This window comes from Lytechinus variegatus, chromosome 7, assembly GCF_018143015.1.
Source record: "Lytechinus variegatus isolate NC3 chromosome 7, Lvar_3.0, whole genome shotgun sequence".
Lineage (NCBI taxonomy): Eukaryota > Metazoa > Echinodermata > Echinoidea > Temnopleuroida > Toxopneustidae > Lytechinus > Lytechinus variegatus.
The window spans coordinates 38486303-38506313 of NC_054746.1; the positions used below are offsets into that span (position 1 = coordinate 38486303).

Consider the following 20011-nt stretch of genomic DNA (forward strand, 5'->3'; position numbering starts at 1 on the left):
TCTTATTTTGTAACCTATATCATTTCAAAGCATACATATTCAGCTTTATCATGATATAAAAATCATTTGGGCTCAAACAAAAATAAAGTGTGAAAATAGCAGCTTTTGTCAGGTGAAAATATTTATTTTGTAGCATATTTTAGATCAAAATTTTAACCTATATTACAAAATCTTTGAATAAATCCAAACATATGACATGAAAGAATGATTCTTCTTCTTTACAATGGTACCAAATTCATGAAATTCGATGGACAATTAGAGCAGCAATGACTGAATGAAAAGAGGTGTTTTGGTCCGCATCAAGCTCATTAAATATGCAAAACATCTCAAGTCATGAATATCACTTGGATGAAAGAAGCCACTTTCTTGGGACCTGCAGTCTGACTGAGCTTGGTCATCATCACCTTCTCACTCTCTCTTGCTCTCTCCCTTTCTCCGCCCCCCCCCCCCCTCTCTCCATCCTACCACTCTCCCTCCATCCACCTGGGCCACGTCTTACAAAGGGTTCCGATTTATGCGATCAACCTCAGCTACATGGAAATCCATCAATTTATTTTTTTATCTACAGTAAATTTGCACATTGTCCTTTCTAAACAACGAGAAGCACACTGAATGTGAATGAAAACAATGAATGTATGACTATGCATCATATCTAGAAAATATTTTGAACAAACATGAATTTTAGATATTGGTGGTTGCTGGCTTACCATAGTTCATTGGGATTGATTGGATCAATCCCGGAGCAATTGTGACTCCAAGACGAGGCCCAGATCTCTTTTCTCTCATCTCTCCTAGCCTCATGCCGCTCCCCCCCCTCCCTCTCTCGCCAAGTTTATATCAAGATGACAACTTTGGTCTGACTGCTTTTGAAATTACTTTATTGAATTATGCTCCTTACATTAATTGCTCACCAATCTTTAAAATGTGGAAATGTATATAATTATTGCAATTCAACAAATTTTACAGACTTATGTATATTCTTCACTTATAACTACTGAGCTTGGTTTTGGACTTGATTAGACTGAGACTATCCTTTTTATCATAGGAAATAGACAAATGAGCACAACATGCTGTTATTTCAAGAGTCGACCAACTTGATGTTTTTTTTTTTACTAATTTCTCCTTATTTTGGGTTAGGGTCAAATCTTATTGTCCATTATGAAACTTTTTTCTCTTTGTTCGAAAATGGGCACTCTGTTATCTATTTAAAGTACCTTGAGATCTTTGCGATGTTGCCATTAGGCTTAGTATTGCAACCAATTCTAATACACTTCCCTTCAAATAGATCGATATGTAATCCTATCAATGAATACTATTCATCATGATAATGATTTTATTCATCAGTCATTGGAAGCGGTAGTAGATTGTGAGCTTCTTTAATCGCAGTAAGCAAGCAGGTTTGGTGTTTTATTAATGGGTCCATCCTTACAATCAGTTATTTTGTCTTTAGTACCGTTGCTAATGATCGATGCATAAATCTCTTCAACGACTTCTTTAGTATATTGTGAATCCGACACGTATTTGTTAGCAGCCATAACAGCAGCAATACCTTTGAAGAAAGAAAGGAAAATACCATTAAAATAAAATCAGTCATTGTCAAGACTTTTAAAATGCAAACAAACATCATTAAATTACAGGCCTTTGTCTCATATTAACCAACATCTAGTTAAAAAATAACCGTAAAGCATAATACTGACAAATTAACCAAATGTTTGTAATATAGCAAAATATTACATCTTAACTTTTCACTAAATTTTCACTAAATTGCACGAAAAAATTTTGCACACCAAGCGTAAGGCTCAAAATGTCATCAGAACCGGATGCAAAATAAGAAAGCTCCCCCCCCCCCGCCTGATTGGCAAATAGATGGGGCACTTGTCGTTTAATGCCACAATATTCTTCCATGCTCATGAATGTGCAGATCCCCCTAAAACAATGGAGTACATTATTACCTGCCACATGAGGACAAGACATACTTGTTCCACTCTTAATAGTTGATTGAGTTGGGTAAGAAATACCACAACTTTCTATGGAGGATCCAGGAGCAAAGATATCAACACAGGTACCGTAGTTGGAGAAGTATGATCTCTGGTCATTTATGTCCGTAGCACCCACGGTGATAGCCTAAATATATATATAGAAGAATCCATCAACAATCAAGTCAAACAACATAAAATAAAAGAAACTTGAGAACATGTTTAATAACGGCATGGTGATTTGAACAGACATGAGTGATTTCAAACACTTGCGAAAATGTTATTATTCGGATGATTTCAAACATGCATTTCCGTTCAAAATTCGAGATCAGATAAAAAAAACTTTCAGCAGCTTTATTTCTGTTGAATACAGCCATCCTTGATATGAAGGCTTATCGCCCCACCAAAGTCGGTATCAAGACACCCCCCCCATCCACCTTTACGTACTGGGTGATTTGGATCATAACTATATACTAAAACTATATTTACTTCTGGTGCAGAAGCAGGTGACTTCAAGCAAGCATCGTCGTCATCATTGCCAGCAGACACAACCACAATATAGCCAGCATCTCGACAATTCTTAACAGCAGTATTTTGTGCATCAGACTTAGAACCACCGAGAGACATAGAAACTACACCAGGTTTATCTCCGTTGGCCGCAACCCAACCCAAAGCTAAAAATGAAAATAGTAATAGGTTCATTAAATCCAAGTCTTATATAACGGACAAAGGCAAACATTGTGATTCAATTCAATTCAAATTAATTTATTGGAACACTTACTTTATGGCAAAAACATAGATGCCAATTAAGTTTACATTATTTTTATCAAATACATTAATGATATTGAAATGGTTAAGTAGTAAAACGACAAAATATAATCTAAATATAGCCATACAGCATGTGCAGGTCGCAGCTAGAGTACAATAAAAGAAAAAACAAGATTTTACAGAAGAAAAAATATAAACAAGTGGAATGCCTCTGGCCGTCTCACCTACATCATGCAGTTCAATATAGCAGCAGTGCTGACTTTGAAAACTACTCTAACTCGCACAAGATGTTTAGTGATACATGGTTACTCTTATGTCCACTTTTTATGAACTAGACCAATAAACTTACAGAGATATGATGGTTATTCAACAAAAAACCCCAACATGGCCAAAGTTCATTGACCTTACATGACCTTTGACCTTGATCATGTGACCTGAAACTTGGACAGGATGTTCAGTGATACTTGATTACTCTTATGTACAAGTTTCATGAATCAGATCCATAAACTTTCAAAGTTATGGTAATTCAACAGATAACCCAATTCGGCCAAAGTTCATTGACCTTTGACCTTGGTCATGTGACCTGAAATGCGCACAGGATGTTCAGTGATACTTGATTACTCTAATGTCCAAGTTTAATGAACTAGACCAATAAACTTTCAAAGTTATGATGGTAATTCAACAGATACCCCCGATTCGGCCAAAGTTCATTGACCCTAAATGACCTTTGACCTTAATCGTGAGACCTGAAACTTGCACAAAATCTTCAGTGATGCTTGGTTACTATTATGTCCAAGTTTCATGAATCAGATCCATAAACTTTCAAAGTTATGATGGGAATTCAACAGATATCCCCAATTCGGCCAAAGTTCATTGACCCTAAATGACCTTTGACCTTGGTCATGTGACGTGAAACTCATGCAGGATGTTCAGTGATACTTGATTAACCTTATGTCCAAGTTTCATGAACTAGGTCCATATATTTTCTAAGTTATGATGACATTTCAAAAACTTAACCTCAGGTTAAGATTTCAGTGTTGATTCCTCCAACATGGTCTAAGTTCATTGACCCTAAATGACCTTTGACCTTGGTCATGTGACATGAAACTCTAATAAGATGTTTAGTAATACTTGATTAACCTTATGGCAAAGTTTTATTAACTAGGTCCATATACTTTCTAAGTTATGACGTCATTTCAAAAACTTAACCTCAGGTTAAAGGGGAATCCAGCCTTGGCCATAAAATGTTGTGTTGGGAAGGAGAAAAATAGATTAAACAGAATGGTGAAAGTTTGAAAGAAATTGGACAAGCAATAAGAAAGTTATAGCTGCTTTAAACTTGAGATCAGTAATACTATGTAGATTTCAAATTGGCAACTGGGTAAGTAAATTATGACAAGAGGCAAGGACAACTTTCCCATAGGCCATGTACTTTATTATCAGGGATTTGTGGTTTTCTTCTAAGTACCCATTCCCCTGGGGCAGTAATCTAAATATAACCCATGTAGTATATTGTTTTATATCCTCATGAAAGAAAAATATAATTTGAAATAAAACTTTGGGGATAAATGACATTTTAGCCATAATATGTATTGGAGTACATGGAAGAGTAGTCCTTGCCTTACATCACTATGACATCCCATATGCTGCCAATTTGAAATCTCCATGGGTATAGTGATTACCAGTATTTACAACTTTTAAAAATTCATATCTTTCTTTTCGTTTGTCCAATATTGTTCAAACTTTCGCCTATCAACTTGTCTGATTTTTCTTTTCCTTATAAAAACAAGTTTTATTTGGGTTGGATTCCCCTTTAAGATTTGATGTTGACGCCGCCGCCGCCGTCGGAAAAGCGGCGCCTATAGTCTCACTCTGCTATGCGGGTGAGACAAAAACAGACATTACAGAAAGTAATCAAATCATTCTTTAAATTGTTCAAAAGATATTATGCAATTTTTATAGAATTTAACAGAACAGGTGTGATTTTAAAAAGGGGAAAATCAGTTTTATTGCAATAAATTTGTAAGGTTATATAACCAAATATCTATTTTCTGTAATTTTACTCAAATGAATGTAAGATTACACACTGCTGCATGATTTTTTTTTTTTAATAAAAATTTTCTAACAGTGTAACTAAAAGTTGATAATATACACAATGTATAATATCAAAGTATACAGTAATATTCTTCATTGTTCTTGGATATCAGAAAGGGTGCAATAATAGCAAGAAAAAATGCCAACTTGCAAATCGAGTCGGCTTGTAATGGAGAAAGGGAAAACAGTATAGAAGGTGAGAGTAAGAGAGAGAGAGAGTGAAAAAGCAGAGAGAAGGGGGGGGGTGAAGGGGAAGATTCACCCTTTAGATTATGTATGAAATGGGAGGGGAAAAAATAATGGAACTATTATATAAACATGCACACTGTTAATCCTGGAAATGGGATTAACATAGTTTTTCCAGAGAGGGAGGGTGACCTATCCCCACATTTCAAGATAGAAAAGTTGCTGTTTTTTTACTCATCAAATAATTCATTCTACTGTCAGAGGGTGGATTCATTGAGGACAAGTCCATCCCCAAAAAGTTGATTTGAATAAAATGAGAAAAATCCAACGAGCAAAACACTGAAAATTTCATCAAAATTGGATCTGAAATGAGAAAGTTACCACATTTCAAATTTTTGTTTAATTTCACAAAACAATGCAAATGAACAGACTGATGACGTCATCCACTATTTCTTTCGTTTAATAATATTTACGAAATGTGTAACATTCTGTTTTTTTTTCTCTTGGTTACTGAAACAAAGGTCAATTTCTCCCTCAATTAGTGGAATTGGCATTATTTTAATATTATATGGTTTAGTCAAGTTGGCCCTTGTGAAAATCTATTAAAAATATGAAATATTGTATAAATCGATCACAAATCAAAATAAATTGTGAGGGACATCATCAATGTCTCATTTGCATGTCACTGAGTTGTGCATAAATTATAACTGTTTTGTGGAAAAATAAGCTATAGTTTAAAATGTCGTGACTGTTTTATTTTACATCCCATTTTGATGAAAAATTTTCAGCATTAAGTGCTAGTTTGAGTTTCCCCGAGTTTCTTCAAAACAACATTTTTCTGGGGTGGACATGACCTTTAAATGCTGTTAAAGTGCCTAAATTGGCCCAATTTTGCATTCTTAAAGTGCTAAATTTCTCGCGCAGCCACTCCAAATTCGCGCTCAATGATACCATAGTAAAGGGGACAGGGAGCTTGCAGGTGAGTGGCGACCATGTTGTTGCATATCGGATCGAGGCGCCTTTAGAAAAATCGTAAAAACATCATTATTTATCACATCGGGAAAAGGGAATCCTGTGTTGTTTAATAAATCAATACAATATAAAATTAATTTTTGAAAGATCAAAATCTGATTCCATCAGGACTAGTCCCTCATCTCAGTCTAAGAGGGGTGTTATTAGGGACCAGAATAGCTCCTTTAAATTTAGAGAGTATCGGCTCCAATTATTAGTAGTTTTTACAGGCACCCGTATTAAACAAGTGGAATGCCTCTGGCGGTCCCACCTGTATCACGCGATTCAATATAGCAGCAGTGCTGACTTTGAAAACTAATGAACTAGACAAATACACTTTGACCTTGATCATGTGAACTGAAACTCGCACAAGATGTTCAGTGATACTTGATTACTCTTATGTCCAAGTTTCATGAGTCAGATCAATAAACTTTCAAAGATATAGTAATTCAACAGATACCCCCCATTATAGCCAAAGTTCATTGACCTTTGACCTTGGTAATGTGACCTAAAATGCGCACAGGATGTTCAGTGATACTTGATTACGTGTATGTCCCAGTTTTATGAACTAGACCAACATACTTTCAAAGTTATGATGGTAATTCAACAAATACCCCCAATTTGGCCAAAGTTCATTGACCCTAAATGACCTTTGACCTTGATCATGTGACCTGAAACTTGCACAGGATGATCAGTGATATTTGATTACTATCATGTCCATAAACTTTCAGTTATGATTGTAATTCAAAAGATACCCCCAATTGGGCCAAAGTTCATTGATCCTAAATGACCTTTGACCTTGGTCATGTGACATGAAACTCGTGAAGGATGTTCTATAATACTTGATTAAGCTTATGTCCCAGTTTCATGACCAAGGTCCATATATTTTCTAGTTATGACATTTCAAAAACTTAACCTTCGATTCAGATTTTGATGTTGACGCCGCCTCCGCCGCCACCGTTGGAAAAGCAGCGCCTATAGTCTCACTCTGCTATGCAGGTGAGACAAAAAATAATAGCACCCATCAGCTTAACTGACATTGTTGTCAAAATCAATAGCCACGGATTAGCTATCGGTACAGGTGTCGAAATCAATAGGCGCCAATTAGTTTTAACTGGCGCCAGTGTTGGAAATGCATAACGATCAGCACCCAGATTTCTTGACCAACGCTGATTAAATATTAGGTGGCGCTGATTATTCTTGATCGTCGCCAGTGTAAGATACAAGCAGTGCTGATTTTTCTTGGTCGGTGTCGGCTCGGTTTAAGTGGCGTTTATTATTCTTGATCAGCTTCGATTGAGACTCAAGAAGCGCTGATATTTCTTGACCGGAGAATAAAGAATAGATAAAAATTATTCGATTTTTCTTCCCTCCTTTCGGCTTTTCTTCCTTCCCCATTTTTGGCTCCGTTGAAAAAATAGGAATGACGCACACCCCAAGCCCCCCCCCCCTCCCCCAATCAACCTACTGACACTAAGAAATCTTGAACCCTAAATGAAACACTTGTACCTAACTTTTGGGGTGTAGTCTTGAACCCTAAGTGAAAAGAATTTGCACCAAAAAAGGCTCGTTTGCACCCTAAAAGGAACAACTTTTCACCTATAAGGGCAGAAAACTTGACATTGAAAAGGTAAAAATTTGAACCTTTATTACATGGTTCATTATTTTCTGCACCCTAAAAGAATGCTAAATATAGCTGAATGGGCTAAATTACATTCATTAGAAACCCAGGATGCTGCTATTGTACAAGCCCCTATCAGGTCCAAATTTGAACCCTTATTTCTTAGGCCCGTATTCTGAAGTCGGGTTTAACTTAAACTCAGGTTTTAAGTTGTGGTTCAAGTATGGACAGCAAATTGTTACATAAATCACTTACAGTAGAGATATGATATTTCACTTCATTTGGATCTCAAATCATTCATAATTGTCTAGGAAGTATAAATAGATGATTGTCTTCACCACTGATAAATCAGGAAAGAGCACAGTAAGCATACAAGAAACATTCAACTTAATCAAAATTTTGACACTTCTTGCTTCCCATAATTATAGCACAGAGTTAGACCATGGTCTATAAAGTTAAACCTGCCTTCAGAATATGGGCCTTAGTGTGTAAATATACACAATAACAAACGTAAGTCCCCCTTTAAACAAACATCCACAATTTCCGAACCAATGCAAGTTTTTTTTTATATATTTTTACATGAGCGTGTAGGTAATTATATGAGCTACCCTCTGAGTAAATGTCATGGACATATTTTAGTCATGCTTCAGTGCAAAATTGTCACTTTTCAAAAGTCACAAGCCAAATATGATTTTCCTTCCACTTTTTTGGAAAAAATTCCACATTCTCATCATGAAAAATAGTCAGAAGTCTTGTAAAAGGTATACTTTCTAAAAGATTTGCTAAATTTCACTGTTGAATTAACACAAGTTAAAACTTTCTATAATTTGATTTTTTACAAATTTCTATCGATAAAAATGATTGAATATGATGACAATTATTTTGGGAAAGAGTATCTTCAATAATATTCATTGTTTCACGAATCAATGAACATTCAATGAAAGCAAAAATACGAATTTTAAATATCATAGGCAAGAATTGTTTCATTTTGGTTATAACTGAAATGATCTTTCCTCAACTTTTTTTGTTATGTCCATGACCAATTAACATTTAATCAACATTCATGCTTGAATGAACATGTGGAATGCAATTAGTTCTTTTTTACGGTATTGGGAAAAAATGCAATTGCTAACTATGGATATATGTCACAAACCTCTTTCTATCGTTCATTTGATTTGATTTTTACGAAAATCCTGATGTGCAATGCTTTAGTGAGCACACAATATTCGAAAATTATGCAAATAGAAGAAAGTTTAAGGCCTTGGCCCAACTCTGTGCCATATCAAATGATTATTTTGGTGTGCGTGCCTTTCGGATAGTGTTAATCTAAAGTTATGGGAGAAGTTTCATGAAAAATTGCTGGCAGAAATAACAAAAAACTTCCATGAAGCAAACCCTCATTTCATTTTTGTTAAAATTTTGACTTCCTCTCTCATAGACATTGTGTAAACTGTGGGCCGTGCATATGTTTTAAGAATAAGTGACCCCTTATTCAATATGGTGGAACTTTTTCAAAGCTGTCTTTAGCAATGCCATTTGGCAGTTACGTTTATCAACCTATGGGCAGAATTCTGTGCAAAATGAAATCAATATGTTTATTCATGGATGAGTGAGCATGCATCAAAGTGGGAAAAGAGGCATTTTCAATGTCACAGACTCATTTGAGGGGGTAATTAAGTGAATAATGGGGGCAAATTTGGTTCAAATGTGACTTAATTGCTGTTGTTTTTATCATCCATCAGTTTTACCACAACACACTTTCCGAACTTTTTACATTTTCATGGTTGAGTGAGCACATTCAAAAACTTAGAATGATATACTGTATAACTGCATCCTTTTCCTAACAATTTCTCAGGATCAGTTGAATTTATGGACAAATTTATGGACAGTGGTGGATCCAGAATTTTGAAATGGGGAGGGGCCGAGTATTTGCGGGAGCCAACGTTTTCCAATTTCAACATGTTTCAACTAGTTTTACAGGGGATGCTGCCATAAACCCCTATCATGATACGTCATAAAACATTGTGCTCACTCAACCATAAACATACAACATCAAAATTTTGTGTAAAGTGGCTAAATGATGGATAGTAAAAAGCATTAACACCATAAAATTCACCTACAAAAAACCTTTGCCCAACTTTGTATTTACACAATATGAAAAACGACTCTTGTGACTTTCAATAAAGAAAATTTTTTCAATCTATGATTACTCATGCATGACTCAATCGATGAATCTCATTTATCTCCAGGAGTTGCTTTATGAGAGTAGAAAATCACCCATGAAATTTCATTTTTTTTTTAATTATTCTGTTCAAAAGTTACAGCAATTTGATTTAGGGGGGACTTACTTTTTTCGTTCAAATTACGACCGCTACAACAAAGTTAATTTACCCAAAATTAACGATTCGTTAAACCCGAAAAGCCCCAAAAGGAATGCATGGCCCCCTTCTGATCTCGGCCACCGTTCGCGCGATCGCGCCGAAATTTGGCAAGCACATTCTTCCACATAAACTACAAGCAAGTACAAAAAATCTGAAAATGATTATTTTTTATATTTATCAAGAATGAAATATGCAAATTTATTTGTGAAAAACAATATTTGCATATTCACTTCAAATTTTCTTCTTTTTTTCCATTTTTTCGCAATTTTTTTGTTTTCACAAAAAACCGTTGAAAGTGAATTTTTTTCATGTGAATTTCTTTGTTTTTTATTTTTTATGTATTTCTATGTTTTTGATCTTTTGTTTTTCATCGTTTTTTAAAGGAAATTATAACAGACCATTTGACAACTAAATTAAACCCTAAATTTATTAAGCAGACCAATTACAATGAAAAATAATGACCCTTTAATAAATTTCATCTCCCATTGACTTTGTACACCGTATAAAAATGAGCCTTTTTGGCAGGATATCGTCGCATAAAAAGTCACGTGGCGTCGCGATGCTATATCCGTATGTCGCGAATTTGGTCTCAAAAGTTGCACGAAAAAAAAAGTCATAAAATCTTACACCGTTATCTTTTTTTCGTTGCGGAAAAAATCGTGTGAAGTGTCGAGGGGGGGGGCATCATGGCCCCCTGTCCTTTTAGGGTTTTATACACACAAATTTATGTATACATCTTTACCTTCAATGCTGTCACTCTTATAGCCAGAACCATTACAGTTTAGAGTACGCAGTCCGTAAACCTTTGCCCCTGGAGCAACACCGTGAACACTACCTGCAACAGTACCAGCACAGTGAGTTCCATGTCCGTTGCAATCTTCCCCCTGAAATAATTACAAGAAAAAATGTATTAATGTTATGTGATCCTATTAAAGTCTCTGGGAAGGGGGCGATCATCGCACACTAAACAGTCTGCTATGCAGTGGCGTATCATGGGTCACGGCATGGGGGGGCACCAGCAAAAAATATTGAGTCACTTAGTGGGCGTGCGAAGCGTGCTCAATTGCCAGGTATAGGCCTACTGACCTAAAAGAGACATTTTAAGGACTTTGTCATTTAAGTGAAATGTATCTTATTGATCAAATAATCCTTTGCCAAAGGACGCTAGGCCATGGTGGGAATCGAACACACGACCCTCTGATTACAAGGCAAGTCAGAACCGCTACACCATGTTGCTAACCCATTAAACACTTTCTTGTCTCTGTAATCATTAACATGATACATATCTCACTAATCAAATATTGAGAGCGTGAAGCGCGAGCTGAAAATTTATGAAATTCAGACCTGAAGAGGGGCATTCTAAGGCTTGTTTGCAGGAATTTACTAAGACCATACACGTGTTTCACTAGCCAAATGATGCGAGCTGAAAATCTTTGATATTCAGACCAGAAAAAGGGACATTTTAATGATCGATTTTAAGAATTCACGAAGAGCAGATTTAAGCTCACCAGTTAATGCGAACTTAAGCACAAACCTGTATTGTTTCATATTCAGTCCTAGAAAGGGGGCAATCACTTTAAGTTAGTCTTAATAAAAGCATATGTCACTAACATAAAACAATAATAACTCGAAATCTGAGGAAATATATTTGGTGTATATCGACTTGAAAGCGAGATGTTTTAGTACAACAGGATGATATATCTCATTATTCAGACATTTAATGCGAGCACAGGATGATGAACATAATTATAGGACATAGTAGTAATACGCCCTAAGCAAATTATGTTTCATAAAGTGATAAAAGAAATATTTCTTCTATAATGTGACATAATATATATAATACAAAATAACATAATATACGGTAATATACAATATTTTCTTCCTCCCCCACATTTCTCTTTCTTCCTGTTTTTTTCACATTTTTTGGGCCTGCCACTGGAGGGGGGGGCATGTGCCCCCATGCCTAGATTTTGAATATTTGGGAGCAGAACAACAAAACCATTCGTATTTCAGACATTTTAGACGGTATTGGGTTTTGCACGTTTTCAGCGGATTTTGGGCTGTTTCTAGCCAATTCGCAACACTATAGACACTGATAGTTTAAAAATGAGCACATGGACCACATATTTTTAATGTTTCAATGTCTTTAGAATATATTCCTCTACAAATCTAGAGAGTTTGGTGAAAATGACATGGGTTTTGAATGTTTGGGGGCAGAACATCCGCACCATTCACAGTTCAGACATTTTAGACGGTAGACAAGCATATTTTCGGCAGATTTTGGGCTGTTTCAAGCCAACTCACAACACTTTGGACACTGATCATTTAAAAACAAGCATATGGACCCCATATTTTCAATATCTTAACATCTTCAGAATATATTCTTCTACAAATCTGGAGAGTATGATGAAAATGGCATGGATTTTGAATTTTTGGGAGCAGAACTACGGAACCATTCGTAATTTAGACATTTTGGACTTTTTCGGCGCATTTTAGGCCAATTCAAGCCAACTGGCAACTATACACAACAAAAAAAGTAAGTCCCCCCTTAAACAAGCATCAATAATTTCCGAACCAATGCGAGTTTTTAGTATATTTTTACATGAGCACGTAGGTAATTTTATAAGCTAACCTCTCAGTAAATGTTGTGGACTTATTTTGCGTCATGCTTCAGTGAGCACAGTCAGAAGGCAAAAATGACACTTTTCAAAAGTCACAAGCCAAATATCATGATTTTGATTCCATTTTACTGGAACTAATTCCACATTGTTATCATGAAAAATAGTCAGAAGGCTTGTAAAAGGTACTTTCTAAAGTACGATACAACTTTTTGGCCAAATTTCACGGTTGAATAAACACAAATCCAAATTTCCAATAATTGGATTTTTTACACATTTGTATCAGTAAGAATGAAAGAATATGATGACAGTTATTTTGGGGAAGAGTTTCTTCAACAATATTCTTCGTTTCACGGTTCAATGAACATTTATTAAAAACAAAAAATACGATTTTCAAATATCATAGGCAAGTATTGTTTCATTTTGGGAACTGAAACTAATCTTTTATCAACCTTTTCGTTATGTTCATGACCAATTAACATGCTACAATGATTCAAAGGCGTTTAATTAAACATTCACGCTTGAATGAACATGTGGAATGTGTTGCTCTCTTTTTTACGTTATTGGAAAATATGCAATTCGTAACTATGGATATCTGTTAAAAACCTCCTTGCACAGGCGCGTAGCCAGGGGGGGCGGTCGACCCCCCAAAAAACGTCCCCAAAAAGAAAAAAATAAGAAGGGAAAAAAGAGAGGAGAAAAGGAAAAGGGAAGGGAGGAAAGGGAATAAAGGTAGCTTTGTGTTTTTTTTTTATTATTATTTTATTTTTTTCTCAAAAGAGAAACTCCTTCACTCTTCTTGCTCTAAATTCACATGTGAATTTTGCTTCCGCGCTGTGCGCGGTTAAATGACAATATTGAAGTTCTCCATTGTTTCCCCACCTTTTCTCTAACCCTGTTTTTCCACCTCAGCTATGTGCTTCTTGCCAGTTAAAGTTAAAATTGTATACACTAGGGCATGAATTTGAGTAAGGTTAGGCCGAAGTAAATATATGAAGTTATCTTTTTTTTCAATAGATCGCGCAACTTCTGGTCTGGTCGGCTCGGAGCTCGAGCGGGTAAAATCTTTATATTAGTTTCTGCCGTCACCTCCATAAAGTCAACTTCTCCTGCTTTTCAGCTCATTACTAAACAACCATAATTTGGAGGTAAACAGGTTCCGAATTTAAAAAGAGGAAGGTATGCAATTCGTGTCGTATTAAATTAAAAAAGTACAATATTTTTTATCAAATTGTATTAAACTTCATGTCATTTCCCTGTATACATTCATCTCCTGTCCTGTTTGGCGCCCTCAGTTCGAAATTTTGAATGACACTTAAGTTTCGTTATATTCAAAATGAAGCGCTTCAGGATAATGTCAAAAAAATTAGGCATCCTTTTTTTATATAGATAGATAATTTCAATAAATCACAGAAGTTTCAACTTTTTGCACACTATTTTCCTTGAAATGAAGTTCAATAATCTTAGAAAATCAATTGAATTAGAGCCGATGGGGTATTAGAGATATCTACATTTGATGAAACGTCCGCCCTTTGAAATTTCAGAATTTCATTGCTCTGCGCGGGGGGGGAATATCTTCCTCTACCAATCTTCTCTGTTTTGCGAGTTAAAAATATGCACTGATGCTAAATTGTTTGTAATCAAATCTGATCTTTCCAAAGAAAATTTCAATATATCTTTGAGAATACCCTTTTCTCGGGACCCTTTTTATGGCAAGAAAAATTGATATAACACTTTAGCTTCCGCGCTTCGCGCGGAGTTATTATCATTTTAATTTATTCCATTGTATACCACTTTTGTGCGTTCACAATCACTTTTGAAAACAAGGTTCAAAATCGCAATATAGTCAACCAAATCGGAGGTACTAGAGACAAGAGAAACGGCTCCTTTTCATTTTAATTTATGAAATACTAAAAGCTTCGCACGGGAGGGGGAAACTCCCCCTCCCTGCACCCACCCCCTAGGAAGCGCGCTTTGCGCGCTCTGTAAGTGTTGGCACGCTTCGCGTGCATTTACCGCCCCCTCCAAAATGAAATCCTGGCTATGCGGTTGTCCTTGCATAGTACATTTGATTCGATTTTTATGAAAATCACGATGTTTAATGCATCAGTGAGCACACAATATTCGAAAATTATGCAAATGAGAAGAAAGTTCAAAGCCTTGGCCCCACTCTCTGCGGTGTTGAATGGTTATTTTGGTGTAAGCGCCTTTTGGATAGTGCTACTCTGAATCCATGTGCGAAGTTTCATGAAATAACTGTTGGCAGAAGTAGCAAAAACCGTCCATGAAACAAACCCTCATTTCATATTTGTGAAAATTTTGACTTCTTCTCTCATAGACTTGTGTACATTATGGGTGCATATGTTTAAGAATTGGTAACCCCTCATTCAATATGGTGGAACTTTTTTTCAAGGCTGTCTTTAGCAATTTAATTTGGCAGTAATGTTTATCAACCTATGGGCAGAATTCTGTGCAAAAATGAAATCGATATGTTTATTCATGGATGAGTGAGCACGCATCAAAGAGGGAAAATTGGTATTTTCAATGTCACAAACTCATTAAAGGGTAATAAAGTGAATATTGAGGGCAAATTCGGTTTCATTTTTTTTTGTTTTATCATCCACCATTGAGAGCGTGAAGCGCGAGCTGAAAATTTATGAAATTCAGACCTGAAGAGGGGCATTCTAAGGCTTGTTTGCAGGAATTTACTAAGACCATACACGTGTTTCACTAGCCAAATGATGCGAGCTGAAAATCTTTGATATTCAGACCAGAAAAAGGGACATTTTAATGATCGATTTTAAGAATTCACGAAGAGCAGATTTAAGCTCACCAGTTAATGCGAACTTAAGCACAAACCTGTATTGTTTCATATTCAGTCCTAGAAAGGGGGCAATCACTTTAAGTTAGTCTTAATAAAAGCATATGTCACTAACATAAAACAATAATAACTCGAAATCTGAGGAAATATATTTGGTGTATATCGACTTGAAAGCGAGATGTTTTAGTACAACAGGATGATATATCTCATTATTCAGACATTTAATGCGAGCACAGGATGATGAACATAATTATAGGACATAGTAGTAATACGCCCTAAGCAAATTATGTTTCATAAAGTGATAAAAGAAATATTTCTTCTATAATGTGACATAATATATATAATACAAAATAACATAATATACGGTAATATACAATATTTTCTTCCTCCCCCACATTTCTCTTTCTTCCTGTTTTTTTCACATTTTTTGGGCCTGCCACTGGAGGGGGGGGGCATGTGCCCCCATGCCTAGATTTTGAATATTTGGGAGCAGAACAACAAAACCATTCGTATTTCAGACATTTTAGACGGTATTGGGTTTTGCACGTTTTCAGCGGATTTTGGGCTGTTTCTAGCCAATTCGCAACACTATAGACACTGATAGTTTAAAAATGAGCACATGGACCACATATTTTTAATGTTTCAATGTCTTTAGAATATATTCCTCTACAAATCTAGAGAGTTTGGTGAAAATGACATGGGTTTTGAATGTTTGGGGGCAGAACATCCGCACCATTCACAGTTCAGACATTTTAGACGGTAGACAAGCATATTTTCGGCAGATTTTGGGCTGTTTCAAGCCAACTCACAACACTTTGGACACTGATCATTTAAAAACAAGCATATGGACCCCATATTTTCAATATCTTAACATCTTCAGAATATATTCTTCTACAAATCTGGAGAGTATGATGAAAATGGCATGGATTTTGAATTTTTGGGAGCAGAACTACGGAACCATTCGTAATTTAGACATTTTGGACTTTTTCGGCGCATTTTAGGCCAATTCAAGCCAACTGGCAACTATACACAACAAAAAAAGTAAGTCCCCCTTAAACAAGCATCAATAATTTCCGAACCAATGCGAGTTTTTAGTATATTTTTACATGAGCACGTAGGTAATTTTATAAGCTAACCTCTCAGTAAATGTTGTGGACTTATTTTGCGTCATGCTTCAGTGAGCACAGTCAGAAGGCAAAAATGACACTTTTCAAAAGTCACAAGCCAAATATCATGATTTTGATTCCATTTTACTGGAACTAATTCCACATTGTTATCATGAAAAATAGTCAGAAGGCTTGTAAAAGGTACTTTCTAAAGTACGATACAACTTTTTGGCCAAATTTCACGGTTGAATAAACACAAATCCAAATTTCCAATAATTGGATTTTTTACACATTTGTATCAGTAAGAATGAAAGAATATGATGACAGTTATTTTGGGGAAGAGTTTCTTCAACAATATTCTTCGTTTCACGGTTCAATGAACATTTATTAAAAACAAAAAATACGATTTTCAAATATCATAGGCAAGTATTGTTTCATTTTGGGAACTGAAACTAATCTTTTATCAACCTTTTCGTTATGTTCATGACCAATTAACATGCTACAATGATTCAAAGGCGTTTAATTAAACATTCACACTTGAATGAACATGTGGAATGTGTTGCTCTCTTTTTTACGTTATTGGAAAATATGCAATTCGTAACTATGGATATCTGTTAAAAACCTCCTTGCACAGGCGCGTAGCCAGGGGGGGCGGTCGACCCCCCAAAAAACGTCCCCAAAAAGAAAAAAATAAGAAGGGAAAAAAGAGAGGAGAAAAGGAAAAGGGAAGGGAGGAAAGGGAAGAAAGGTAGCTTTGTGCTTTTTTTTATTATTATTCTTTATTTTTTTCTCAAAAGAGAAACTCCTTCACTCTTCTTGCCTAAATTCACATGTGAATTTTGCTTCCGCGCTGTGCGCGGTTAAATGACAATATTGAAGTTCTCCATTGTTTCCCCACCTTTTCTCTAACCCTGTTTTTCCACCTCAGCTATGTGCTTCTTGCCAGTTAAAGTTAAAATTGTATACACTAGGGCATGAATTTGAGTAAGGTTAGGCCGAAGTAAATATATGAAGTTATCTTTTTTTTCAATAGATCGCGCAACTTCTGGTCTGGTCGGCTCCGAGCGGGTAAAATCTTTATATTAGTTTCTGCCGTCACCTCCATAAAGTCAACTTCTCCTGCTTTTCAGCTCATTACTAAACAACCATAATTTGGAGGTAAACAGGTTCCGAATTTAAAAAGAGGAAGGTATGCAATTCGTGTCGTATTAAATTAAAAAAGTACAATATTTTTTATCAAATTGTATTAAACTTCATGTCATTTCCCTGTATACATTCATCTCCTGTCCTGTTTGGCGCCCTCAGTTCGAAATTTTGAATGACACTTAAGTTTCGTTATATTCAAAATGAAGCGCTTCAGGATAAGTCAAAAAAATTAGGCATCCTTTTTTTATATAGATAGATAATTTCAATAAATCACAGAAGTTTCAACTTTTTGCACACTATTTTCCTTGAAATGAAGTTCAATAATCTTAGAAAATCAATTGAATTAGAGCCGATGGGGTATTAGAGATATCTACATTTGATGAAACGTCCGCCCTTTGAAATTTCAGAATTTCATTGCTCTGCGCGGGGGGGGAATATCTTCCTCTACCAATCTTCTCTGTTTTGCGAGTTAAAAATATGCACTGATGCTAAATTGTTTGTAATCAAATCTGATCTTTCCAAAGAAAATTTCAATATATCTTTGAGAATACCCTTTTCTCGGGACCCTTTTTATGGCAAGAAAAATTGATATAACACTTTAGCTTCCGCGCTTCGCGCGGAGTTATTATCATTTTAATTTATTCCATTGTATACCACTTTTGTGCGTTCACAATCACTTTTGAAAACAAGGTTCAAAATCGCAATATAGTCAACCAAATCGGAGGTACTAGAGACAAGAGAAACGGCTCCTTTTCATTTTAATTTATGAAATACTAAAAGCTTCGCACGGGAGGGGGAAACTCCCCCTCCCTGCACCCACCCCCTAGGAAGCGCGCTTTGCGCGCTCTGTAAGTGTTGGCACGCTTCGCGTGCATTTACCGCCCCCTCCAAAATGAAATCCTGGCTACGCGGTTGTCCTTGCATAGTACATTTGATTCGATTTTTATGAAAATCACGATGTTTAATGCATCAGTGAGCACACAATATTCGAAAATTATGCAAATGAGAAGAAAGTTCAAAGCCTTGGCCCCACTCTCTGCGGTGTTGAATGGTTATTTTGGTGTAAGCGCCTTTTGGATAGTGCTACTCTGAATCCATGTGCGAAGTTTCATGAAATAACTGTTGGCAGAAGTAGCAAAAACCGTCCATGAAACAAACCCTCATTTCATATTTGTGAAAATTTTGACTTCTTCTCTCATAGACTTGTGTACATTATGGGTGCATATGTTTAAGAATTGGTAACCCCTCATTCAATATGGTGGAACTTTTTTTCAAGGCTGTCTTTAGCAATTTAATTTGGCAGTAATGTTTATCAACCTATGGGCAGAATTCTGTGCAAAAATGAAATCGATATGTTTATTCATGGATGAGTGAGCACGCATCAAAGAGGGAAAATTGGTATTTTCAATGTCACAAACTCATTAAAGGGTAATAAAGTGAATATTGAGGGCAAATTCGGTTTCTTTTTTTTTTGTTTTATCATCCACCATTTCTATCACCACATACTTTCCGAATTTAAAACATTTTCATGGTTGACCGAGCACATTCGAAAAACTTAGGAATGAATACTCTTTATACGGCATAAATGTATTCTTTTTGTAACAATTTCTCACGATCAGTTTAATTTATGGGCAAATTAGTGGTGGACCCAGAATTTTAAAATGGGGGAGAGGCCTATAATTGGGGAACCACCAACATTTTCAATTTTTTAAATGATCTAGCAAGTTGTAAAGGATACTACCATCACCCCCTATGATGATACCTCACAATACAGGGGCCGCGGAACAGTTTTCAAAGTGGGGGGGGACTGAGCCAAAAGTGGGAGGGTGGGGGTTGACCATGCAAAAAATCACAATCGTATGGTAATTTTTGTACATGCTTTTTGAAAAAAGTGGGGGGGGGCTGAACCCCCTCCCCCCCCGCGGCCCCTGCAATACAATGTGCTCACTCAACCATGAACATACGATATCAAAATTGTGTGTGGAGTGGCTAAATGATGGATAGTAAACCAGTATAACACCATAAAATTCACCTAAAAACAACTTTGTCCAACATTGTATTTGCACAATCTGAAACACGACTTTTGTGACTTTCAAAAATGGTCATTTTTAATTCAATCTTTGATTACCCATGCATGACTCAACCGATCAATCTCATATTTCCCCAAGAGTTGCCTTATGAGTGTAGAAAACCACCTACGAAATATCCTATCTCAAAATTATTCAGTTTAAAAGTTACAGCAATTTGATTTAGGGGGGACTTACTTTTTTTTGTGTATAGTTT

At 35.9% G+C, this 20011-nt stretch overlaps 1 protein-coding gene across 1 annotated transcript in view; it reads right to left on the reverse strand.

Moving 5' to 3' along the window:
• Positions 1–861: 861 nt before the first annotated feature.
• LOC121418125 (aqualysin-1-like) overlaps positions 862–20011 on the reverse strand; it is a 30713-nt gene continuing 11563 nt past the window's right edge. Inside the window, exons 6-9 of the mRNA XM_041611828.1 lie at positions 10780–10921; positions 2466–2650; positions 1953–2124; positions 862–1549 (exon numbers count right to left, since the gene is read on the reverse strand). Coding sequence (XP_041467762.1) covers positions 1377–1549; positions 1953–2124; positions 2466–2650; positions 10780–10921 — 672 coding nt within the window. The 3' untranslated portion in view covers positions 862–1376. The remainder of the gene's footprint in view (positions 1550–1952; positions 2125–2465; positions 2651–10779; positions 10922–20011) is intronic.